General features: G+C 34.4%; 4 protein-coding genes across 4 annotated transcripts in view; 3 read left to right on the top strand and 1 right to left on the bottom strand.

The window, feature by feature from the left end:
- LOC113497315 (neuropeptide CCHamide-1 receptor-like) overlaps positions 1 to 11,734 on the top strand; it is a 193,934-nt gene extending 182,200 nt beyond the window's left edge. Inside the window, exons 7-10 of the mRNA XM_026876822.1 lie at positions 3,387 to 3,490; positions 9,570 to 9,707; positions 10,492 to 10,605; positions 11,076 to 11,734. Coding sequence (XP_026732623.1) covers positions 3,387 to 3,490; positions 9,570 to 9,707; positions 10,492 to 10,605; positions 11,076 to 11,136 — 417 coding nt within the window. The 3' untranslated portion in view covers positions 11,137 to 11,734. The remainder of the gene's footprint in view (positions 1 to 3,386; positions 3,491 to 9,569; positions 9,708 to 10,491; positions 10,606 to 11,075) is intronic.
- Positions 11,735 to 15,214: 3,480 nt separating this feature from the next.
- LOC113497325 (general transcription factor IIH subunit 5) lies at positions 15,215 to 16,999 on the top strand. The gene is made up of 2 exons (XM_026876836.1): positions 15,215 to 15,249; positions 16,634 to 16,999. The coding sequence occupies exons 1-2, from the start codon at positions 15,215 to 15,217 to the stop codon at positions 16,818 to 16,820; spliced, it is 222 nt and encodes a 73-aa protein (XP_026732637.1). The 3' UTR covers positions 16,821 to 16,999.
- On the bottom strand, positions 15,258 to 16,628 carry LOC113497322 (meiotic nuclear division protein 1 homolog). Its single transcript, XM_026876832.1, has 5 exons — positions 16,539 to 16,628; positions 16,313 to 16,449; positions 16,081 to 16,186; positions 15,826 to 15,972; positions 15,258 to 15,563 (listed from the first exon to the last, which is right to left on the bottom strand). The coding sequence occupies exons 1-5, from the start codon at positions 16,626 to 16,628 to the stop codon at positions 15,423 to 15,425; spliced, it is 621 nt and encodes a 206-aa protein (XP_026732633.1). The 3' UTR covers positions 15,258 to 15,422.
- LOC113497324 (zinc finger HIT domain-containing protein 1) lies at positions 16,746 to 17,531 on the top strand. The gene is made up of 2 exons (XM_026876834.1): positions 16,746 to 17,139; positions 17,351 to 17,531. Exons 1-2 carry the CDS (start codon positions 16,823 to 16,825, stop codon positions 17,484 to 17,486), a joined length of 453 nt encoding a protein of 150 aa, XP_026732635.1. The 5' UTR covers positions 16,746 to 16,822; the 3' UTR covers positions 17,487 to 17,531.
- The last annotated feature ends 2,635 nt before the right edge of the window (positions 17,532 to 20,166 follow it).

Here is a 20,166-nt window from a genome sequence, read left to right as displayed (position 1 = left end):
GCAATGCTAATCCTCTGAGCGAGGTAAAAGCCAGCCTTTAGGTCACGAGAAGTGTCAACGAGACGCTTAATATTCATTAAAGTCGACTTACAAGTTTAAAAAGAAAAAAAAAAACAAGGTACTTTGACCACATTGTTAGCCGAGTCGTATGGGTCAGCAAATCACAGTGCGTGAGGTAGGTATTACTTGATCAAAACTGACTTGAATATTTCCGAAACCCCTTACGACATCATCATCATCCTAACCCTTCTAACTATGTAAGCGGATGCAGCTGCTGATCTGACCAACCCAGCTACCTAAGCAACACGATACCCCTTAGTGAGACTCCTTGGCACTCCTACTAGATTCTGACTACCTGTAACGAGAGTCGAGGAGGTGTAAATAAAATGTTGACGCACCTTCCAAAATAAAAAACAAATTAGTGATCAAAAAAATTTTATTTTGAAATCTACAGATGAAAAAAGCTGATATATCTAAGTGCGAAACACAAAGAACAAGTCACCCCTTTCTCGTACATCAGAAAACGACGAAAGAGGTGATATAAGGGACGATTAATATGACAGGAGATGGACAGCAATGTATTAACGAAATTACAGTCGTTGAGTAAATAATGAAATTGATGACAGTGTGCAAAGTGTCGTGATTAAGCGAATTATTTTCATTGTAATGCATTTAATAATATAATAATATACTAGAATTGTGGGATTGGTCGATAATTTTATATAATAGTATTATGGTTTTGACTATTTAATTTGGATGTTATAATACATATATTAATTCAACTGTCGTAATAACTTATTTTATTAGCAAAGTAAATGAGTCAATTGTGTTGACGTTTTATATTAAAAACATAGAAAGCTCTGCAAAACAAATAATATTTAAATATAAATACAAATATAACACTATAATTTGATGAATGTATGTTTACTGAACGTTAAAAAATGTTACCATAATGATCCAAAGAACAACAAGACGGAAATTTAAAAAAATGTAACCATCCCTATTAAATTGAAGCCACTTAAAACAGACCCATCGCGATGTTTCCTTTAAACTCAACGCAGATAACGTCATACCCTTGTTTCGGATAACATGTCAACCATGGACCTACTTCCGATCCTATCAGATAACCCTCCAATAGGATTATATGAGTCAACCAAGGAAATCGGTCCCGTAAACTCGAATACACTTGATTTATTTTTGATCTGTGATAATCCGTATAAACGTTTCGTCATTTCGACGCCATTCAGAAATTGTGTGATAGTCGGTAGTTTTTCCACGGTTTTTATAGGGAAAAATCACCGAATAAAAGTCGTAGCTTATGCCTTTTTGGGTAAAAGATACTGAAATATGCTTAGCTGTTTTCCATTTTTATAAGTTGTATAGGGCAATTCACTCAAACACGTTATTCTTGGTTTGACTTAAAAGCGTTTATTATTTATGCAGCTGGTTTAATAGTTATTTTAAAACTACTTTTATGTTTTGTGGCTCATTATACACTGGATTTTACACTCCCAAAGGACTTTCAAACCATGCTCACAACATACACCCCATGCAGTTTTAGATAAAACAAACTGACCCAGCAAACGTTGTTTTGCCCAGTACTTTTTTTTTGCCACATTTGTATGTATTTTTAATGCCACATTATAAAAAAAATGAAAACAAACAATTTCGTCCAAAAAATAAAATATACTTTTTTAGTGTGAGCAATCCTTATCACTTAGGGGTATGAAAAATAGATGTTGTTCTATTCTCAGACCTACCCAATATGTAGGTATACAAAATTTCATAAAAATTGGTCGAACCGTTTCGGAGGAGTACGGTAACTAACATCGTGACTTATTCGTGACACGGGAATTTTATATATTAGAAGATATGGGAAGGTGGGGTAAGACGGGGTAGCGAGGTAAGATGGGGACCCTCCAAAAATATATAATACAGTATTAATTGAAAAGTTATTTTGACGCCATCTAGTCGTATTTATCAGTACTTGTTAGAGTCGCAAAAAGTTTGTTCGAAGGAGCGCACGATTCTTCATGGTAAGTACATTTTTAAAATTTGAAGTGGTTTTATCTAATTATTGAAGCATATAAAGTGCATGACTGTTATAATGTATGATAAACATAATGTGTGACATATTTTTTTTGTTAATTTGTATTTATTTTACTATTGTAAACTCATTAATTCATGCCGGTTTCTTTTGATTTATAACCTCTAAAAATTCAATACAACTTTTAAGTCCAGTTTGGGAAAGATGGGACACTTATGTGGGGCAAGACGGGGTAGGTACCCGATCTTATCCGCTGAGTTGTTATTCAGTTTGTATTGAGATTGCATTCAACATTAACTATTTTTTTATAGTACAGTTCCAAAAACAGTAATGTTGTCATTTCCTGATGCTTAAATGGCTACACCGCCGTAAATCATTTAGCAAACTCTCCACCTCCACCAACTGCTTCAACCTCATGTCTCAAGCAGGCAACAGTAAATGATTATATAGATAATGATGCATTCCATCTGGTTAGCCCGAAAAAGTTAATGCCTTATTCGCGATTCGCCGAAAAAAGACCAAGACAAGTTCGAAGAAGGGGAAAAGCAGCTATTATTACTGCTTTTCTATATAAAAAAGAATGAGAGGAAAACTAAAATAGGTAGAAACTAAAACCACATGTAACAAACAAAAAGTAAATGACAAAAATAACAATAAAGAGAACTTGAAAAACCGAAAAAGCGAAAAGGCACAGAAGAAGAAGATACAGAATGTCTATACTGTCGCGGCTTGTATCATACTTGTATCACTTATCGTACTTGAGGCAAGTGAGCGCATTGTGTCTGTGCAGGAGTGGAAGACAGCGATGACGAAGCTGAACATATCTGCCCGGTTTGTGAAGATGACGGCGCTTAAATAGTCTATACCCCATCTTACCCCAGGGGTATACCCCATCTTACCCTATAGGTGGGGTAAGATGGGGTGATTCAGTTATTTTTTAAAAGTTTATATTTTTATGAGAAGAACTTATTTTTTTTTGTTTTGACTGATTGTTATTAAAAGAAGAAAGACTGATTATTTAATTAATAAAAGTTCCTACGTTGTGCAATTAAAAAAGATGGGTTTTATTTATGAAATACCTTAAGGTCCCCGTCTTACCCCACCTTCCCCTAATAATAAATTTTCACACAAACATTATGACTTGGGATGAGAATAGAACCACGACCTCTGGTATAACAGTCAGGGAAAATAACAACCAGACCAACAGACCAGTATACTGATATGATTTATAAAGATGCTTCACAATATTCATTTTTCTTCCACACCAATATCCATTAATTTCACTACGATGATCTATTTATTATAAAGCTTTACTTAATGAATAACCTGTTAATTACAGATGCGAGCAAGAAGAAAGGTAGCCGTGACTGTGTTAGCTTTTGTACTGGTGTTCGCTGCGTGCTTCCTGCCTTCACATGTCTTCATGATGTGGTTCTACTACTGGTGAGAAAATTTAAACATTTTTAGATTTACACGAGGTTTTGGAATAGTATTAGAACCTGCACCAAAAATAAAGACAAGTGTCAAATACGTAACGCTGACGGTTTAGCCTACATATTATTATAGGCTAAAGGAAAGCAAATATTTACCGTTCTTTAAACAAATTTGTTTGAAAATTTTAAGGTCTTGCTAGATCTATAACGGTTCTAAAACTATGTCAAATGAAAAATATATAGGAAGCCTAATTTATGACCGAAAACAATTACAATAGTTACGTTAAAACAAGCATTTTACTAAAACTCCGTTTGCTACTCGTAGGATAAAAAACCTCTTTTTAAGTACTGATAAAACTAGTTGGACTTTTCATCAAAGCTTCAAAACCCGGCTAACAGGTAAAATTACCTTAACATTTATAAAATTTCATCTCAGTATGGTTAATCAGAATTCCTCAATAAAGTAGTTCAGATTACCGCTATTTCATGGAGTATTTACTCAAAGTTTCGCTCGGGTTTCGTTCCAGTTACGAAACTTTATACAAATACCTGTGGAATACCGATCATCGGTGCTCCTGTTCGCTACCTAGTGGTAGGATAAAGTAACATTATCGAACGATAAAATCTTTTGACATCGTACTAGCGATGTCAAAGAAAGCAACTGAGCCAACTATGTATATGAATTTTTATGGGACCAAATGACTATTTTACGAGAAATGAAAGAGAATCAATATAATTTGTTCATCCAGTTTGAAAGTCTGAGGTAATATATATTTATATTCTACAGATAAAGTGAGAATCTCTTTCTTTTTGAAGTTGGCTGAAATCGATAAACCAAGTAGATATATTATTTAACTAGATATAAGAAACCTTCTTAGTGCATAGCCGCAAAGGGTAGCAAGATGCATGAATTGATTTTTTTGCAACATATTTTGAATGTCTTGTAGTCTATACTAATATTATAAAGAGGAAATATTTGATTGTTTGTTTGACACGAATAGGCTTCGAAACTACTGGTCCGATTTGAATTTTTTTTTCACTGTTGAGAAGCTAAATTATCCCCGCTGAACATAGGCTAACAATTTATTATAAAAATATTAGGGTTCCGTAAGAAAATTGCGATATTGTAGCCCAAGGTTTCATAACTTATATCTTTTTTTTTTTTTTTTTAATTTATTTAAGAACTTTGTCGCTTGGCGACAACACCGTTCTAATTGTTACAAGGAGCTTAAATCTACGACACAAAAAAAAATAAAAAAAAAAAAACAATTAACTTCTATCTAACACCCTGTCCAATATCTTATATAAAGTTTTTGACTCTTCGGAGAATGGACAAGCCAAAACACTATTTACAAAGCCCACACAGCAAGCAAAGTTATTTCGCCTATAGGCTTCACCCCGGACACATTCCACCAAGATGTGTTGCACATCCTCTACTGTGCCACAGTCAGGACAGTTGGGCGACGGGACCTTTTTCATGAGGTGTGCAAACTTCCTCGATGGAACATGTCCAGAACGAAGCCTAAGGGCAGTCGTCACTATTCTCCTGGTAACCAGATCGGAGTCAAACCACGGAAAGGAAGATATCCGTGGATTAACAGTCCGATACCAAATGCCCTTATATTTAGAGCGGTCCTCGAAGTATTCCTGCCATAAACGTAAACATGCTAATCTAAGGGTAGCAAAAAAATCAGAATATAGCGAAAGAATATTCAAAAGAATACCTTCCGCTATAGCTTGTTTTGCCAAAAAATCTACCTCCTCATTGCCCCTCACACAAACATGCGACGGAATCCACTGTAGCCGGATTTCGATAAAAGGCTGCAGATCCAAAATTAACTTATAAATATCATACGCTACAGGTAAACCACCTCCTTAGATCCATCAGTAAAAACTTTGTAAAAATCAGAATAATTATTATTTATAAAAGACACACAAATACTGTTTAGATGATATTGATTATAACTACGCTTAGGACGATCTATGGCAGGAATACTTGGGTGGATTACATCTAGTAAGTCTATATTACTTACCCAAGTATCTAAGGAAAACATTTGGAATTGGTTACTAGAATAAACATAAATATTACGATAATGTGATACAAAGGAGGATGTAAGTAAAGGTGGTTTTTTGTTCGCCCAGTAACTAGACTGACAGTGTGCAGTAAGGTCATTTATAATACAAATAGTTTTGTTATTAGTCACTGATTTAGTCTTTAGAACAAACTTTGATGCTAGGTACCTACGGCGAATAAATAAAGGAGGGATACACAATTCACTTTCCATAACATGTATGGGGGTACTTCGTATAAAGCCACCAACAACGCGTAACAGCTGATTTTGTATCTTGTCCAACTTACTCAAATTACTATTACTAGAATTATCATACAAAAAACTACCGTAATCAATTCTGCTACGGATAATAGAAATATATAATCGCCTTAAATGCTTTTGATGGAGCCCCCATCCTGGACCAGCTAACACTTTGAAGATATTAACATACTGAAGAATCTTTTGCACTGTTTCATTAATATGTTTACCCCATTTTAAAGACCTGTCTAACCACATGCCTAGATACTTGACATGATCAACAAGGCCAATTCTTTGATTGTTTATTGAAAGACTAATATTTTCCGTAAATCGACCTTTTTTAAAAACACAAACTTTAGTTTTTGTAGGTGAAATAGAAAGGCCCAAATCATTAACGAGATTATTAAATACGACTAATGCTGACTGCAATTCATTTGCAGCTGAATGAATATTTCCATTAGACGAATACAATACAAAGTCATCTGCATATTGGGAAATATTAACATTATGAGAAGTTTTGCATATTTTAATCGTAAGTATATTAAATAAAAGCGGAGATAAGGGATCGCCTTGAGCTAAGCCACGATCAGTAGACCGACATAATTCACCCGCATAGGTAGAGACTTTTAAATTTCGTTGCCCAAGAAACGACCACAAATAGGTGCAAAATTTTGAACCAGCTCCCATTTCATCCAAAATACGAAGTAAACAAGATACATCGACGTTGTTATAAGCACCATCAATGTCAATAAAACTAGCAACTGTACTCATATTTTTAGAAAACCCGAGCTGTATATGAGACACAAGCCTAACCAAATTATCAAGGCAGGACTGCCCTTTACGAAAACCCACAACATCATCTGAAAACATACGGTTTTTCTCAAAATACCATTCAAGCCTTTTGTTCAAGATTGTATGAAATATTTTACAAATGCAAGAAATAAGAGGTATTGGACGTAGCGACGAACGTCCACTACCTCCAAGCTTTGGGATAGGGATAACCTTAATATCACGCCATTGTGCTGGAACAAAACCTAAAGAAAAACATTGATTATAAATAGAGAGTAAAAGTCGTTTGGCATTTGGGGGAAGATGAAAAACCATAGAAAAGGATATTTCATCACATCCAGGAGCAGTATCCTTTTTTTTCAAAGAATTTTCAAACTCCTGCATAGTAATGTCAGCCTCCAACTGCCTATTACTAGATAAAAACATGGGGCGAGGTAAGCTAACAGAATCAGGAGTAAGAGATTGAAGGAGGGTCTCAACCATATCTCTATCCGCAGTAAAATTCCGATTCCGCTGACCTTTCAACCACCGCATCTTCCGCCACATTTCTGAAGAGGTAGTCGTCTCATCTATAGATAAGCAGAATTCTTGCCAGGACTTACATTTTGCAGCCCGAATGAGTTTTTGAGCAACACGAATTTTTTCTTTAAGAATTATTAAATTTGAAGCTGAAGGGCACCGCCGCAAATTTGCCAAAGCTAATCTCCGCTCAGCCACAGCCTTAGATAAATCTGCTGACCAGTAGGGTTTAGGAGAAAAATTAACACAGATACCCTTCGGAGTTTTTACAAATGGAATGTGACTATCTGCAGCTTTTTGTATGGAGTCCAGAAAGACGTCATACCTTCCCTGGGGGCTATCAGGAATACAGTGATCAGATAAATAATTACTGATGAAATTTGTATAAGAAGGCCAATTTGCTTTTTTGAAATTTCTTTTCTTAGAAAACTCTTTATCTGAAGAAAACTTGCACGATAATTTAACTATTAAATGGTCACTACCTAAGGATTTAGGCAAGATAAGGCATTCGTCGTATTCCACGTAAATAACAAGGCTAAATCAGAGGAAACAAAGGAAATGTCTGGGGAAGACTGCTGTAAGCACCCATCAACCATCTTAACCCTAGTAGGTCTGCCATCATTAAGATATATAAAACTGTGTTCTAACATGGAATCATAAATTTGACTTCCCCTTATGTCGGTTTTGTACGACCAGCTATTGTGATGGCCATTAAAATCTCCTAATATAATGGACTTTGATTGAGCTGAAGAAAAAATAAAATCCCAGTCACTCTGAGTTGTTTGAACACTAGAAGGACAATAAACGGAAAAAACGTTTTCTATATGACGACAATTTAAAATCTTTATGTGCAAAAGCTCGATTCCAGGATTGGAACTTCGAGTAGAACAAAAAAAAGCCTGAACAGAATTATGTACTAATATGGCTACACCACCATACCCGTCAATTCTATCATTGCGAAATATCTGGTAACCACGAATCCTAAAAGCAGAATCGGGCTCCAGCCACGTTTCTGAAAGGACGGCTATGTGAACTTTTTCGAGAGCAAGAAGTGCATCTAAAGAGGTTACTTTAGGCCTCAAACTTTGACAGTTCCATTGAATTAAGGACAGATTATTAAGAACTCTATCCATTATTTACAAAAAGGTCGTTAAACGAAAACTCGGAGAAAAAACTTATTAGCTTCGGAAACCATTCTAAACATACTAGAAACAATGAATTGATTTTAACAGATAAAGATTCTTTGCCTAAGAAAATATCCTTTAACTTAATAATTAATTGCATTGAACCCGAAGAGTCTTTCTTTTGCCTCTTAGGTGGCGAACTTATATCTTCCAAACACGCAAACAAAGTCGCGGGCAACTGCTAGTTTCTAAAATAAACAGAATTATGAGATATCAAAGAACATCCACAGACATATTTTATCTAAGAATTTAACCTTACTACAACAGTTACTATTAAAGACGAAAGCCCATACTAGGATCCAGGGTTTTGACAAATAAACATAAATCATACACGTGCCTATCCTTCGAGAAATGAAACCGACCTTGAGCGGCATAGAGGCTTTCCGGGTCGTCAAAATATATAGGTTAATAAGGAACCAGAGTAAACAAATCAAAACAGGAACAAAGGGCCTTAGGGTCACGTACATGAACCTTACATTCAGGGCCCAATATGACGCGATATGACCGATGGTTGTATGACATTGTCACGTGTCATATGAGCGAACTCTGGCCTGGACAAATGACTACAGGTATCTTATCTTGATCAAGGTTGTACGTTAGAGTAATATTTTGGGTCAGATCTGACTGAAGATTGTGTAACGTGGGTATTGACGGTAGTTGTGTAATCTGGGCTGTAGTTCTATTTGACGGATTGTCTGAAGACAGCTGATTTATCAATTTAAGATCATTTTTTGGTAAAAAATAGTTTCGTTGATTATTACCGCTTGGTAAACGGATTTTGGACCGATAGGCGGCTACTCCATGATGAAAATTTTGTTCTCAATTTTCGCCGTAATGCTTAATTTCACCGCGGTGTAGTTTCCAACCACTATATTGCAATAAAAGCTACTTCGCTGTATTGTGCACTATCATCAGCTTAACCACCAGAACAATTGCGATATAAACTCTACATGAGAGCAAATACTGCGGTTCAACAACCACAACGCATTTTTCCCGATAAAGCCGACCACACGAAAAAATCCTATTTTTCTTGTCGATTATATTTAAGTAATACGACTCCCCCAATAAATAGGTAATTTCATTCTTGTGTCGTGAATTAAATCGAATTTATATGCAGACACCCAGACTTAGAGCAACTATAAGTACAAAGATCACCCAAATAGTGGAAATATTTATTGCATTAATCGAACCAGTGTATAGTTGCACAAAATGTCCATGGGTTTGGAGGCTTACTCCACTCGGCTATCCATGTAGTCAGTACCTTAACTTTTGTTTTGCTTTTCCTTAGTCCAACCGCGCAAGAAGACTACAACGGATGGTGGCACGCGCTGAGGATCATCGGATTCTGTCTCTCGTTCCTGAACAGTTGTGTCAACCCCATCGCCTTGTACTGCACCAGCGGAATCTTCAGGAAACACTTCAATAGGTAATTAAAAAACATTACTATAAGGGTTATTAAAAATAAAGAGATTAAGAGGATTTTTAGTTTATCATAAGAATGAAAACTGCACAACTGAGTTACATTATACAAGTACCTACATAATATTCAGACAAACTTGCGCTGAGCATGCGATCTCTTGATTCTGGCTCGGACAGTAGAAGGGGACCAGGTCATCGGCGTTTCACTCCGGCAAACGAAAACAGAAATTAAATCTAATATTTTATGTATTTAAGATTTAGCCTTTTGTATTGAGTATATATTACATGATGAGTAATTTCGAGTGTAGCTTTTTAGGGCATACGTATTATACTAAGTGGCATTCGATATTCTTCACAACGCGACCACCTGCACGTCGATCGTCGTCTAGAACAGCAACCTATATCACATTTTACAAAATAAAAGTTTTATAATACATAAAATAATAAAAGCGACAAAATATGTAGAGCAAAAATATGCATGACGTCATCAGCCCTCGCCATAGTTAAGGAAGTTGTCCCGACCCAAGAACCTACTACAAGCAATGTAGGTATAATAATATGGTAGACTGTCTAAAAGGTTAATATGTCTTCTGGTCACGGAAACAGACAATCACCTGTATTATGGCCCTATCTTTCCGAATTTTACGTAAAAATTTGCTCTTTTACGAAGTTTGGATCCCTATGAAAAATTTCGTATTATAATATCTGTACTTCTGTAATTGAGGCATAGATAGGTAATGTGAAATTTATTGATATTGTTCATAACTTACAAAGTATAACATTGTTTTCAGGTATCTCCTTTGCCGAAGCAGTTCCACGCATGGTCCAAGAGGCTCACTGTCCTTATCTACTTCAAGAAGACTGCACTCAAGCAGGAAAACTAACATCAGCATGGTGCCAAGAACGTAAGTTACTCAATTAAACAGTCATTTGTTGGCAGGTTTCAAATTTAATACTGTTTTTTTTAATTATGGCGTAATACCGGAAGCCTTTCGGTGTAGACCGGCGTTGAAGACGGTCTTGGGGTATGGTCAAATATTTTGTCGTTGTTTGGTTGAGTTGGCCAAAGGTTTCCAATTTTGTTTGTTGAAATATTGATTCCAGAAATAATTTCCGGATAAAGGCTTCCGATAGATTTTAAATATACATTACTATCTTAATTTGTGGTTGTATTGAGCCTAATTAGTACCATTTTTCTTATATGCTTTGGAGTTTGCACTTAGGAAGCGGTGAAGAGTGGACAATACGGATTGCTGTAAATATAATACGATTCTTTTACATTAAAAAAAAAACTTTACTTAAATCACTTGCCTCTGTCAGTCAGTTAGTCTTGCATCTTAAAAATCTTTTAAATAACTTGCTTCTCTTTCTCCAGAACCAGCGTCGGCCGCGAGAGCAGCATCAGGCTGCTGAACAACGGCTCATCAAAGCTCTGAGGAAGGAGTCGTGGCCTCAGGTCCACGGCGAACAACAACCAAGAGAGGTCCAAAGAGAACTATAGCAAGTCATTTGTTTACAAAGCGGACTATACGGCGCCTTTCCCAAAGTGTTGTGAAAACGAAAATGGAGTGACCCATGTTGAAACGAATTTCGACGGCAAAGATGCCAGTAGTACGGAAAGCTTCTTCTTGCCTTTGGAGAATTTCCGCTCCTGTTAATCAATTTTAATGGTTTATTGGTGCTGGACAACTCGGGCGATTATTAAAATCACTGGATACCAGAAACACATTGCCTTATATCGTCTCTTGGAATATGCTTGATGCAATTATGAAAGTGTGGCATCGCTCTACGCCTTATAGTTCATCGTTTCACTTCCTTAAATGCAATACTTACTTTAGGCGATGGCCCTGACAATCATCAGGCTGGTCGTCAAATTTTAATGATCGTTGGTATCCAATGGCCTTGACAATCATTGATCATCAGGCTGGCCGTTATGAATTTCAATGCTAGTATCCATAAAAATCGTTCGAGTTGAAAACGCGTGATAGCCAAAATGCCTGCAGAAAGGCAGGTGGTACACCAAACTATTGCAAACTTAATAACAAAATTTAATGATACTTTTAAATCTTCTAAAGAAATCGTTCTATGCGCGTCTTAACCATTAAGTTTGACTTCTTCTTGTAAGTTTAGTGTACCACTTGCCTTTTGCCATCAACATGCGATCAGGGTACTTTATCGTAGGGATGTGATTGACGTCTATTCTTTTTTCTCTTAATTTTGATACTGTTCGACTACTAAACACATCATTTGCGTACACTGCAATGACCAAATTGCTGTCAGTGTTTTGTGCCTTTTGAGTAAACGCTAAAATCGAAAAAGATTTAAATGTTCGAGAAGTTTTGGCGTATATTTGACAGTAGGAGAAAAAATAAAAATATTGCATGAAAAATATAGCAATAAGTAATTGTATTGTTGCTGTATTACTTGTAATGGCCAGATTAAGAAATGTCACTTAACTTTAAATTGCCCTTAAGTATCTACTGTCTCGGGTTCTTATAATACCATTGGGAACGAACCTGCACCTGTGCATACAAATCCAATCATGGAATCATTAGGTCGTTTCGATAAAATTGTATTACCGGTAGATTAAGTACTTATAATGCAGCTTAAAGTTAAGAATTCGATTTTAAATTATTCGTTTGCTGAAAGTTAACTAAAACAACTACTATGGAAATTATTTTTATATTAACTTTGTGAGGATGATACTTAAATGATACAACGGTTTACTCGAGCTTATTTATTAAGATTGCCCGACTAGTTTCGGACCTAACCAGTGTCCTTAATCATGAGCTGACGCGGCTGAGTTGTCGTGAGTCGAGCTGATAAATGATGATAATTATGCGTGAGTCAATCGTTGTATACTTTAAAGCAAGAAAATTTAAGCAAAATCTTGTTTGATAATATAAACAAAAGCTCGTGTGCAACAACTTGTTCCTAAAATCTGAAAATAGTTTATAAATTAAAAACATATTTTTTTAAGGCAATATTTATGAATATTTTTCTTAGTTTCACTGACAGCATTATTATATAATTCGAATTCACTATTTCTGCAACTAGCGCCACAGATTAAAAAAAAATATTGTAATATCGACTTGTATAAAGAAATATATCGATTATAAAACGTTATAAAAATCAGATTCGGGGCTTAACTGCTATAACCTAAGTAGGTACTACTTACATGATTATTGTACAGTACCTAAAAACCCATGTACTAATAAATAAAAATATATTTTATCACAATCGTATACCTAGTGCACTTGAATACCTAGATATAATAATATAACTGTACATCTTTGTGTAACATATCTGTACATTGTATATAAAAATATTATAATAACCTAAGAGTGTTACTAATTCACAATTACGTCCTGTATATTTATTGTAAATAAAACAGTTATTAATATCTACCTTAATAATGTTTAGCATCAACTTTGCTAGAATCCAAATATTATCTGTATGATCTTTACTTTTATTTTTATTTTTAATTATGATTAAGTATTAACTTTTTTTGTAATTTTTAATGCGTTTGTTTTTTTTTTCAGAAAAATATATTTACAGCAACAACCTTTGGTTCTCAATTTGAAATGTTGACAAGTCTATCCATGTTGTAATTGTTAGGCAGAACGATATAGGTACCTAAATAATTAACCTGCAAAAATTAAACAAAAACTTTTTTAGTTTTTTAATATAACCTAAACCTACCCTTATCCGTCCATTGCAAATTGAAAACCTTTTCATTAACTGCGGCTATTATTTAATTACCGTTCCATAGGCCCTGTTTTTAATTTACATCTAAACCGGAGTCATACTTCTGTGGCGTGACGTGCTAGCAACATAACAGATGGAAACATTTCATGACGGTAGAGCGCATATGTACTCGCCTTCATAGTGCTACGATGACATCACGACACGTCACAGAAGCAATATGTCTTCGCTTTAACAAATATTCATGAAATACTTTTATTGCATTAGAAGATGCACCTATCCAAACCAAAGATGTTAAAAAAGTAAATCGCGTTATAGATGACACGCACGTTCTTTTGATTAACGAGGTCCAATCATGTTGTCGTTTTTTATTATTGTCTACTAAAACAGTATTATTTTCGAAGTCAAACTTCGGATGCATTATTTAACTTTATTTAATCATGAATTATAATTATTTACTTTTATCTAGTCACTAAGCTAGTTCTCTTTTATACCTACTAATGTATGTAAATAAATTAAAATGTTTATAGTAGAAAATAAATATGAATAAATAATACCTATAGTTTTTATTATCAAGGTAGTTTTATTTAAAAATAAAGGCTTCACTTCACGTGCTAGTAAGAATACCTAAGTATTATATTTATGTTATTCATTTCTTAAGATTGTCCCAACCGGTACACTTGTTACAAACTTTATATATATTTTCCGATTTGCTATGAATGTCAAGTCGAAGAAGCTACAAAAATTACAAAGTGCTACGAATATCAAACATGCTACGAATGATCTGTTGAAAACAAATTACCTATTTGCTACGAGCTCACACTTGCTACGAATGTCAATCCAACGTTGGTAGGAAGTTTCGATCTGCAACGAACGTACGTCACGTTGCTGCTAAAATTTAAATTAAAATGACTTACCGACTCGAATAACGGTCGAATTGTTTATCACAAATTCCAAATTAAAACACAATTAATTTTAAACCGTAGCATGTGGGATTACTATACCACAATATAAGAATACGACTACTGGGCGGGCTTCCTTCCAGACAGAGCATTTAATTCGGCTGCCATGAGCATAAATCTAACAACTTACCTTTTAGTATCAGGCCAATATGAGTCGATAGTGTGTGTGTACATTAAAAGATTCTTGGTAAGTTTCTGGATTTTCCTCTGCTACTAATTTAATTTTTGTGTTTTCTTACCACATAACGTTAAAGAGGTGCACTTTTCATTAAGACCCGTGACACCACATAGGTACCTTGACCACATGAAAGGCGACATAAGATGAGGTTATTTACAGACACAAACCCATAAAATGCCTCAAAGAAAAAAATAAATTGCACGTCATACAGCCGGATAGATAATTTTTTAACGTCGATTCGTGGCCGGTTGTCTCTAGTCTAGTGACGGATGAATCTATGCGCAGCGCAGACGCCGCGACAACGCTTTATGGCTAATGCTTACACATCACTTCGGTACAGTATCTGTAAATAATAGGTTTCCAAGTTATGTAATAAAAATATTGCATGTTATTCACAATGGTAACACGATTGCCATTAATGTTGTTTTTAATCTGTTCCAATTTCCATAGATTAAAAACAAAAACTGTCAGTGTGACTGCTGTCACTGCGGAAACCGAGGCCGAGCCAGTATTGTAACATCTTGAGCGTTCCCTATTGCGTCCAGTGAAATCATTTGAGCTAGCTGACATAGCTGTATTTTAGGTATAATTGATAATAACGCTCTATATTCGACTTAGTGTGTTGATTCCTAAACTTCAAAAGAAGAAATAAGTATAAAAAAATGAACCATGGTGAATGTTATGAAAGGTGTTCTTGTTGAATGGTAAGTAAACAAGTAATTTTTTTTTCTAATAAAATGAAACAACGTTAAATAATGGCCATTTATTCAGCCACTTAATCATGTTGAATAAACGACAGACATATTATGTATTTAATTTAATAGAACAACAAACAAAAATCATGTTAGGTTAGGTTGCATCTTGTTTTGTTTTGTTTTTAATTTTCGATGTAATCTAAGTCGGCTGGTATGTTGAAATTTTGGTCAACAATGTCGTTTTCCATTTGAAATGTATTTTTAATGTAAGACTTCAGTGTATAGATGTTCTCTGTCCATCTATTTGAAGCTGTTCTTAAATCCTGTAAATCAAATACTATATGTATACAATACTCCATCTCATGTTACAAGTCCTAAACATTAGACACTATATTGAAAGTTCCCAGAATCAAAAGTAATAATACTGGCCCAATATAATACCTTACTGCTTGGCATAACATTTCCCCAGAAAAAAAAACAAGAAACAGTAGAGTAAGGAGCTGTAAAGCAAAGGCAATATAAGCATTCAGTTTATTGAATAACCTAAATTCTTATTTACTCTTTGTGAATCAGGATTATAAGTACCCGAGTCTCAGTTTTCAACTGGGCAATGTATTCAGGATCGAAATCCCGATACCTCTGCAGTTCTTTCTTAAGGTTTTCTTCTTCTTTTTCTAGCTTTTCTAACATAGATAACACCTGGGTTCTTTCGTCAGATGGCTCCCTGCCAATCTGAAAGAAGCACAAATTTCATGATTTGTACCAATTTTTGGACTACAGTTACTTAAGCCTTCTGTTACTCTATTTTATAAAATAAATATATTGAACATAAATACATACAGACTCATTTGCTATGGCATCTTCAACTTTTTTCAGTTTCCTTGAACATTCTTCAACTTCATTTTGTAAATCATTAACTTTCCTTTTCTGTGTATTTTTAGCTTTGCTGTAAGATAAAATTTAATTTGAAACTTTCACAAACTAGTATTTTGTGTGACAAAAAAACCAGTGCAGTGTAACTGAGCCACAAAAAGGAACATTGTTTAATAAGTATGCCAACACTTTTACTTACCTAGGAAAAGACCAGTAGTATATAGATGTCCCAATTTTCTCTGAATCAACAAGGTGATCGTCCACCAGACTTTGCACAACTTCTTTGACGGACTGCACTGTGATGCCTTTCTCTTTTGGAGCTATCTTTTCTAATTCCTATTCATTTATAGAAAATTTTATCACAAAACAGATTACAAAAAATTATTATTGCTTAATAAATTAATAAAAAGTTATTGGGAACATACTTTTAACTGAAAGAAGTCCTTGCTGTGATGAAATATCTCCAACATCCTGACTCTCTTCTCCTCGGCACTAACTCCACGTTTCTTTGACATTGCAGTGATCCGGCTATGAAACAGTTCCTTCTTCACCTGGATGAGACCCTAGCACTTGGTAGAAAATTTATCCTCCAAGACCTGGACGAAACACATCTCTTTATATCTGCAGACATTGTAGAAACACTGCAAGGTCGGGTGGACGATTTGATGGACCAACTTAGCATACCAGTACATGAAAAAGGATTGTGAGAATGGCGGGGGTACGAGGCAGAGAGACGGACAGAAGGAAGGTTCTAGACGATGCCGCCAGAAAGCGTAGAGCTAGGAAAGCGGTTGAGGCTCTTGAACAAGACAATTTCCATGAAGACCCACATGCAGATCTGGTTATGTCGAAGAAGGTGCCGAAATTCGCCGAATCAAACGAAAAACCTACGAGGAAGAAGAAATCTAAGAGCGCTGAGTATTATAAGTTGCGATTTCGGAAAACGTTTGCGCAGCTAGTTGAAGAGGATGCTAGCTTTAGACCAGAACCACCTAATTACATGTCTGCGCAAGTGCCACCTTCTAAGTGAGTAATTAACATGAATTGAATCATCTATGTTATAAGTACTTTTACTATATCTAAAAGTTGAAAATATTAAGTAAATGTGGTTCCAATGTTCGCATCAAACAAATTGAACGACCAATTAGCATACAATGTTGATTGCAATATAATATTTTTATTTGATATTTGAAATGGCTACTATGTCGTATTATTTTAATTTATTTTTGTTTTACAGATTTCCTGAGCGACATTTCTGTGCTGTATGTGGTTTTCCATCGAACTACACTTGCATACCTTGTGGCGCTCGCTACTGCTCCGTGCGTTGCTTGGGAACACACTTAGACACAAGATGCCTCAAATGGACTGCTTAGTATAATTAAAAAAGTTTAGCAATAAAGTCAATTTCTTTTCTTAAATTGTATTCTTATTCGCGGCTATCTCGAATCGAGCACGGTTTACTGGTTTTCTGTGGTTTCCCGCTAAAACTAAAATTGACAATTGTCATAATCTTTTTTTTGCTAATGGATCGTATACAGACGAAGAAGTATATTGCTGAAACAAAAACCTTTATTTGATTTTTTTTTTTGTCTAAAAATCATTTTACTGTTAATTTAGCAGCCCGATAAATAAAATTCACTGTAATAGCGAATTCATAACGTTCAAAAGCTTCTACAGCGCCACCTAGCAAGCAATAGCAGTATCATCAAGAGTCAAACAAAATTGTACGGAATAGATAAGTCTATTTGTCGCAAGATGGCGTAAGTAGTACGCAAAAATAACATTACTTATTAATGGTTCATTTTTACGCAGTCTTATCAATCTCAATGGTAATAATATAAAGGTATATTTTTAAACGCTTGTAATTAAAGAACCTTCATTAATTCAAATAGGACTTATTTTTATTAAGCTAAACAGACCAATGAAATTAAAATATTACCTTCCCTATACAGCATGCATTCCATTTTATGGATTTTTTGTTCCATTACCTAAATAAGATTTACCTACTTATTTAAGTTGAAACAAGATAATACAAGTTAATGTTATCATGTGTCTATTTAAACCAGAAAAAAATACATTAAGTAATTCCAATCAAATTTAATTCTAAACCAAGTACATACGGACAAGGTAAATAACTTAGATAACACCGAGGTTTTGCTCGTATCAAAAACTACAATACACAATAAGGGTTGGCTGTACCGATATTGATAAAGGACACGTGTATGTTATCAGTTCGCCCCCCAGACAGGGCGATAATAGCTGCTGTTGTGCTAATGGCAGATGCTCAGTGCACCCTACTTCCTTGTAGAATTTGCGTTATTGTAACGATGGAAACGGGAAGTTCGAAAGATACGTTAAAATGTAATAATAGTATTATAGAGATCCGTAATGTCTGCTTACGTACTAAGGAAATAATTTCGAATTAAAATGACGACAATATAAACTACTTGGCTTCTTTTTTAATTCAATAAAAACACACTCTCTTCAAATAACAACTAGGCACTGAGCGAAACTTGATGATATTTTTTTTTTGGAACCAAATGACAGCTATTTCACGTTATAAAAAAAAGAACTAATAAATTCGGTTTATCTAGTCCGAAGATCTGAAGCAACAAACAAGAAAAAGAACAGACGAAATGGAGAAACTCCTCCTTTTTAAAAGTTTAAGTTATCGAAGTTAGGAGTTAGAATTGAAGTAGAATAGAATGATTTCTGAACATTGGAGAATAGCACACTTTTTTCACGGATGTAAGAATTCTAACGCTATCCAATTCAACAGTTTGTGTTTTTAAAATTAAAAAAAATTCAGAAGTTACGTATTACGCAATTTATTAATAATCCTTACATCATTACATACCTAATTTTTTACCTTTAATTACCTATATTTTTTAACCTGTCTTCAAATTTTGTATTTTTTTTAACTTAGACTGATGAGGGTAGGTACACAACTAGTTCACCCTAGTCCATACGTAACTGCTACATCGAAAAATACGATAATATCATGCTTAAAGCATTTCTCTGAAAGCTACGGACTAGGTAGGTGGTACCTGCCACCACTTACTTTCCTCATACTTATTAAATATCGCATGTTTTTGCCTGTACCTAAAACATAAATTCGAACACCCCATCTGTCCATACGTAAATTGGTGTATTTACTCAAAGACATATTGTTAAATAAAATGACTAATATATTAAAGTGTTATATTTCTTTTGTAATCTGTATTTTCGTTATTTTTCTGGAGGGTTTTGTTTTAAAATTGAATTTCTAGACAAAAAGCCCAATATTAAATACATAAGAACGTAAAGAAATTAAGTATAGTTCGTTATATTCGGCAACTGAAAGACTCATCAATTTAATCTGTTATCAAATGTAGTGATAACATGTGTTGCTTATGGATGATTCAATTATTTCAATAATTTCGTAAAAATGAACAATAATACAAAATGATCTGTGTATTTTTGGCAGACTAAAAAGAGCGATGTACCAAGTCTCATTAATATTATCGATATAAGTATATAACTGATGTAATTCATATACCTATTTATATTTTATTTATTGCTTTTTGTTCCTAATTTCAGTTCATTTTAATTTCTTACAATCTGAGGAATTTTGGGTCATTCTTTTTTTATGGATTAGTTACGATACTTAATATTGTTTCGTTAAGTTTTTTTTTTTTGTTTTAGTTAGTTGACGTAAATACTTTTTATTTTCATTTCAGCGTTTGAGACCAAGGAAGGCTGCTTTACGTTCTTAATATAGGGTAATTCATTTCAATGAAACAAGAAAATAATTGTGTACTTAACTTCTTTTATTTTTCTGTTTTATTTCTATTTATATATTTGAAATATTAATGCACCATCAGAAAATGTACATCATAATATTATTTTCATCATTTCATAAAAAGTTTCGAAGTCAAATATATTTTATAGGGCAAATAATCTGGCTTTAGCTACACGTCAAATGAGTTTTAAGTCAAATATTATTGTCAAAGCGTTATTTTTGTTTCTAAATTTGATTCATATAATTGAGTTATTTTTATGAAATGATAAAGA

Source organism: Trichoplusia ni, chromosome 9 (genome assembly GCF_003590095.1).
Source record: "Trichoplusia ni isolate ovarian cell line Hi5 chromosome 9, tn1, whole genome shotgun sequence".
NCBI lineage: Eukaryota > Metazoa > Arthropoda > Insecta > Lepidoptera > Noctuidae > Trichoplusia > Trichoplusia ni.
Note: the sequence above shows the minus strand (reverse complement) of the source record. Positions and strands in the feature narration are given on the sequence as shown.

Excerpts from the sequence above, each read along its gene's own strand:
- LOC113497322 (XM_026876832.1), bottom strand. The coding sequence starts at position 16,628 with ATGTCAAAGAAACGTGGAGTTAGTGCCGAGGAGAAGAGAGTCAGGATG. Across the intron at positions 16,187-16,312 it reads TACTACTGGTCTTTTCCTAG|CAAAGCTAAAAATACACAGA; the intron begins GTAAGTAAAAGT and ends TTTATCTTACAG. Across the intron at positions 15,564-15,825 it reads AGTTGAAAACTGAGACTCGG|GATTTAAGAACAGCTTCAAA; the intron begins GTACTTATAATC and ends TTTGATTTACAG.
- LOC113497324 (XM_026876834.1), top strand. The coding sequence starts at position 16,823 with ATGGCGGGGGTACGAGGCAGAGAGACGGACAGAAGGAAGGTTCTAGAC. Across the intron at positions 17,140-17,350 it reads GCGCAAGTGCCACCTTCTAA|ATTTCCTGAGCGACATTTCT; the intron begins GTGAGTAATTAA and ends TTTGTTTTACAG.
- LOC113497325 (XM_026876836.1), top strand. The coding sequence starts at position 15,215 with ATGGTGAATGTTATGAAAGGTGTTCTTGTTGAATG. Across the intron at positions 15,250-16,633 it reads AAAGGTGTTCTTGTTGAATG|TGATCCGGCTATGAAACAGT; the intron begins GTAAGTAAACAA and ends TTGACATTGCAG.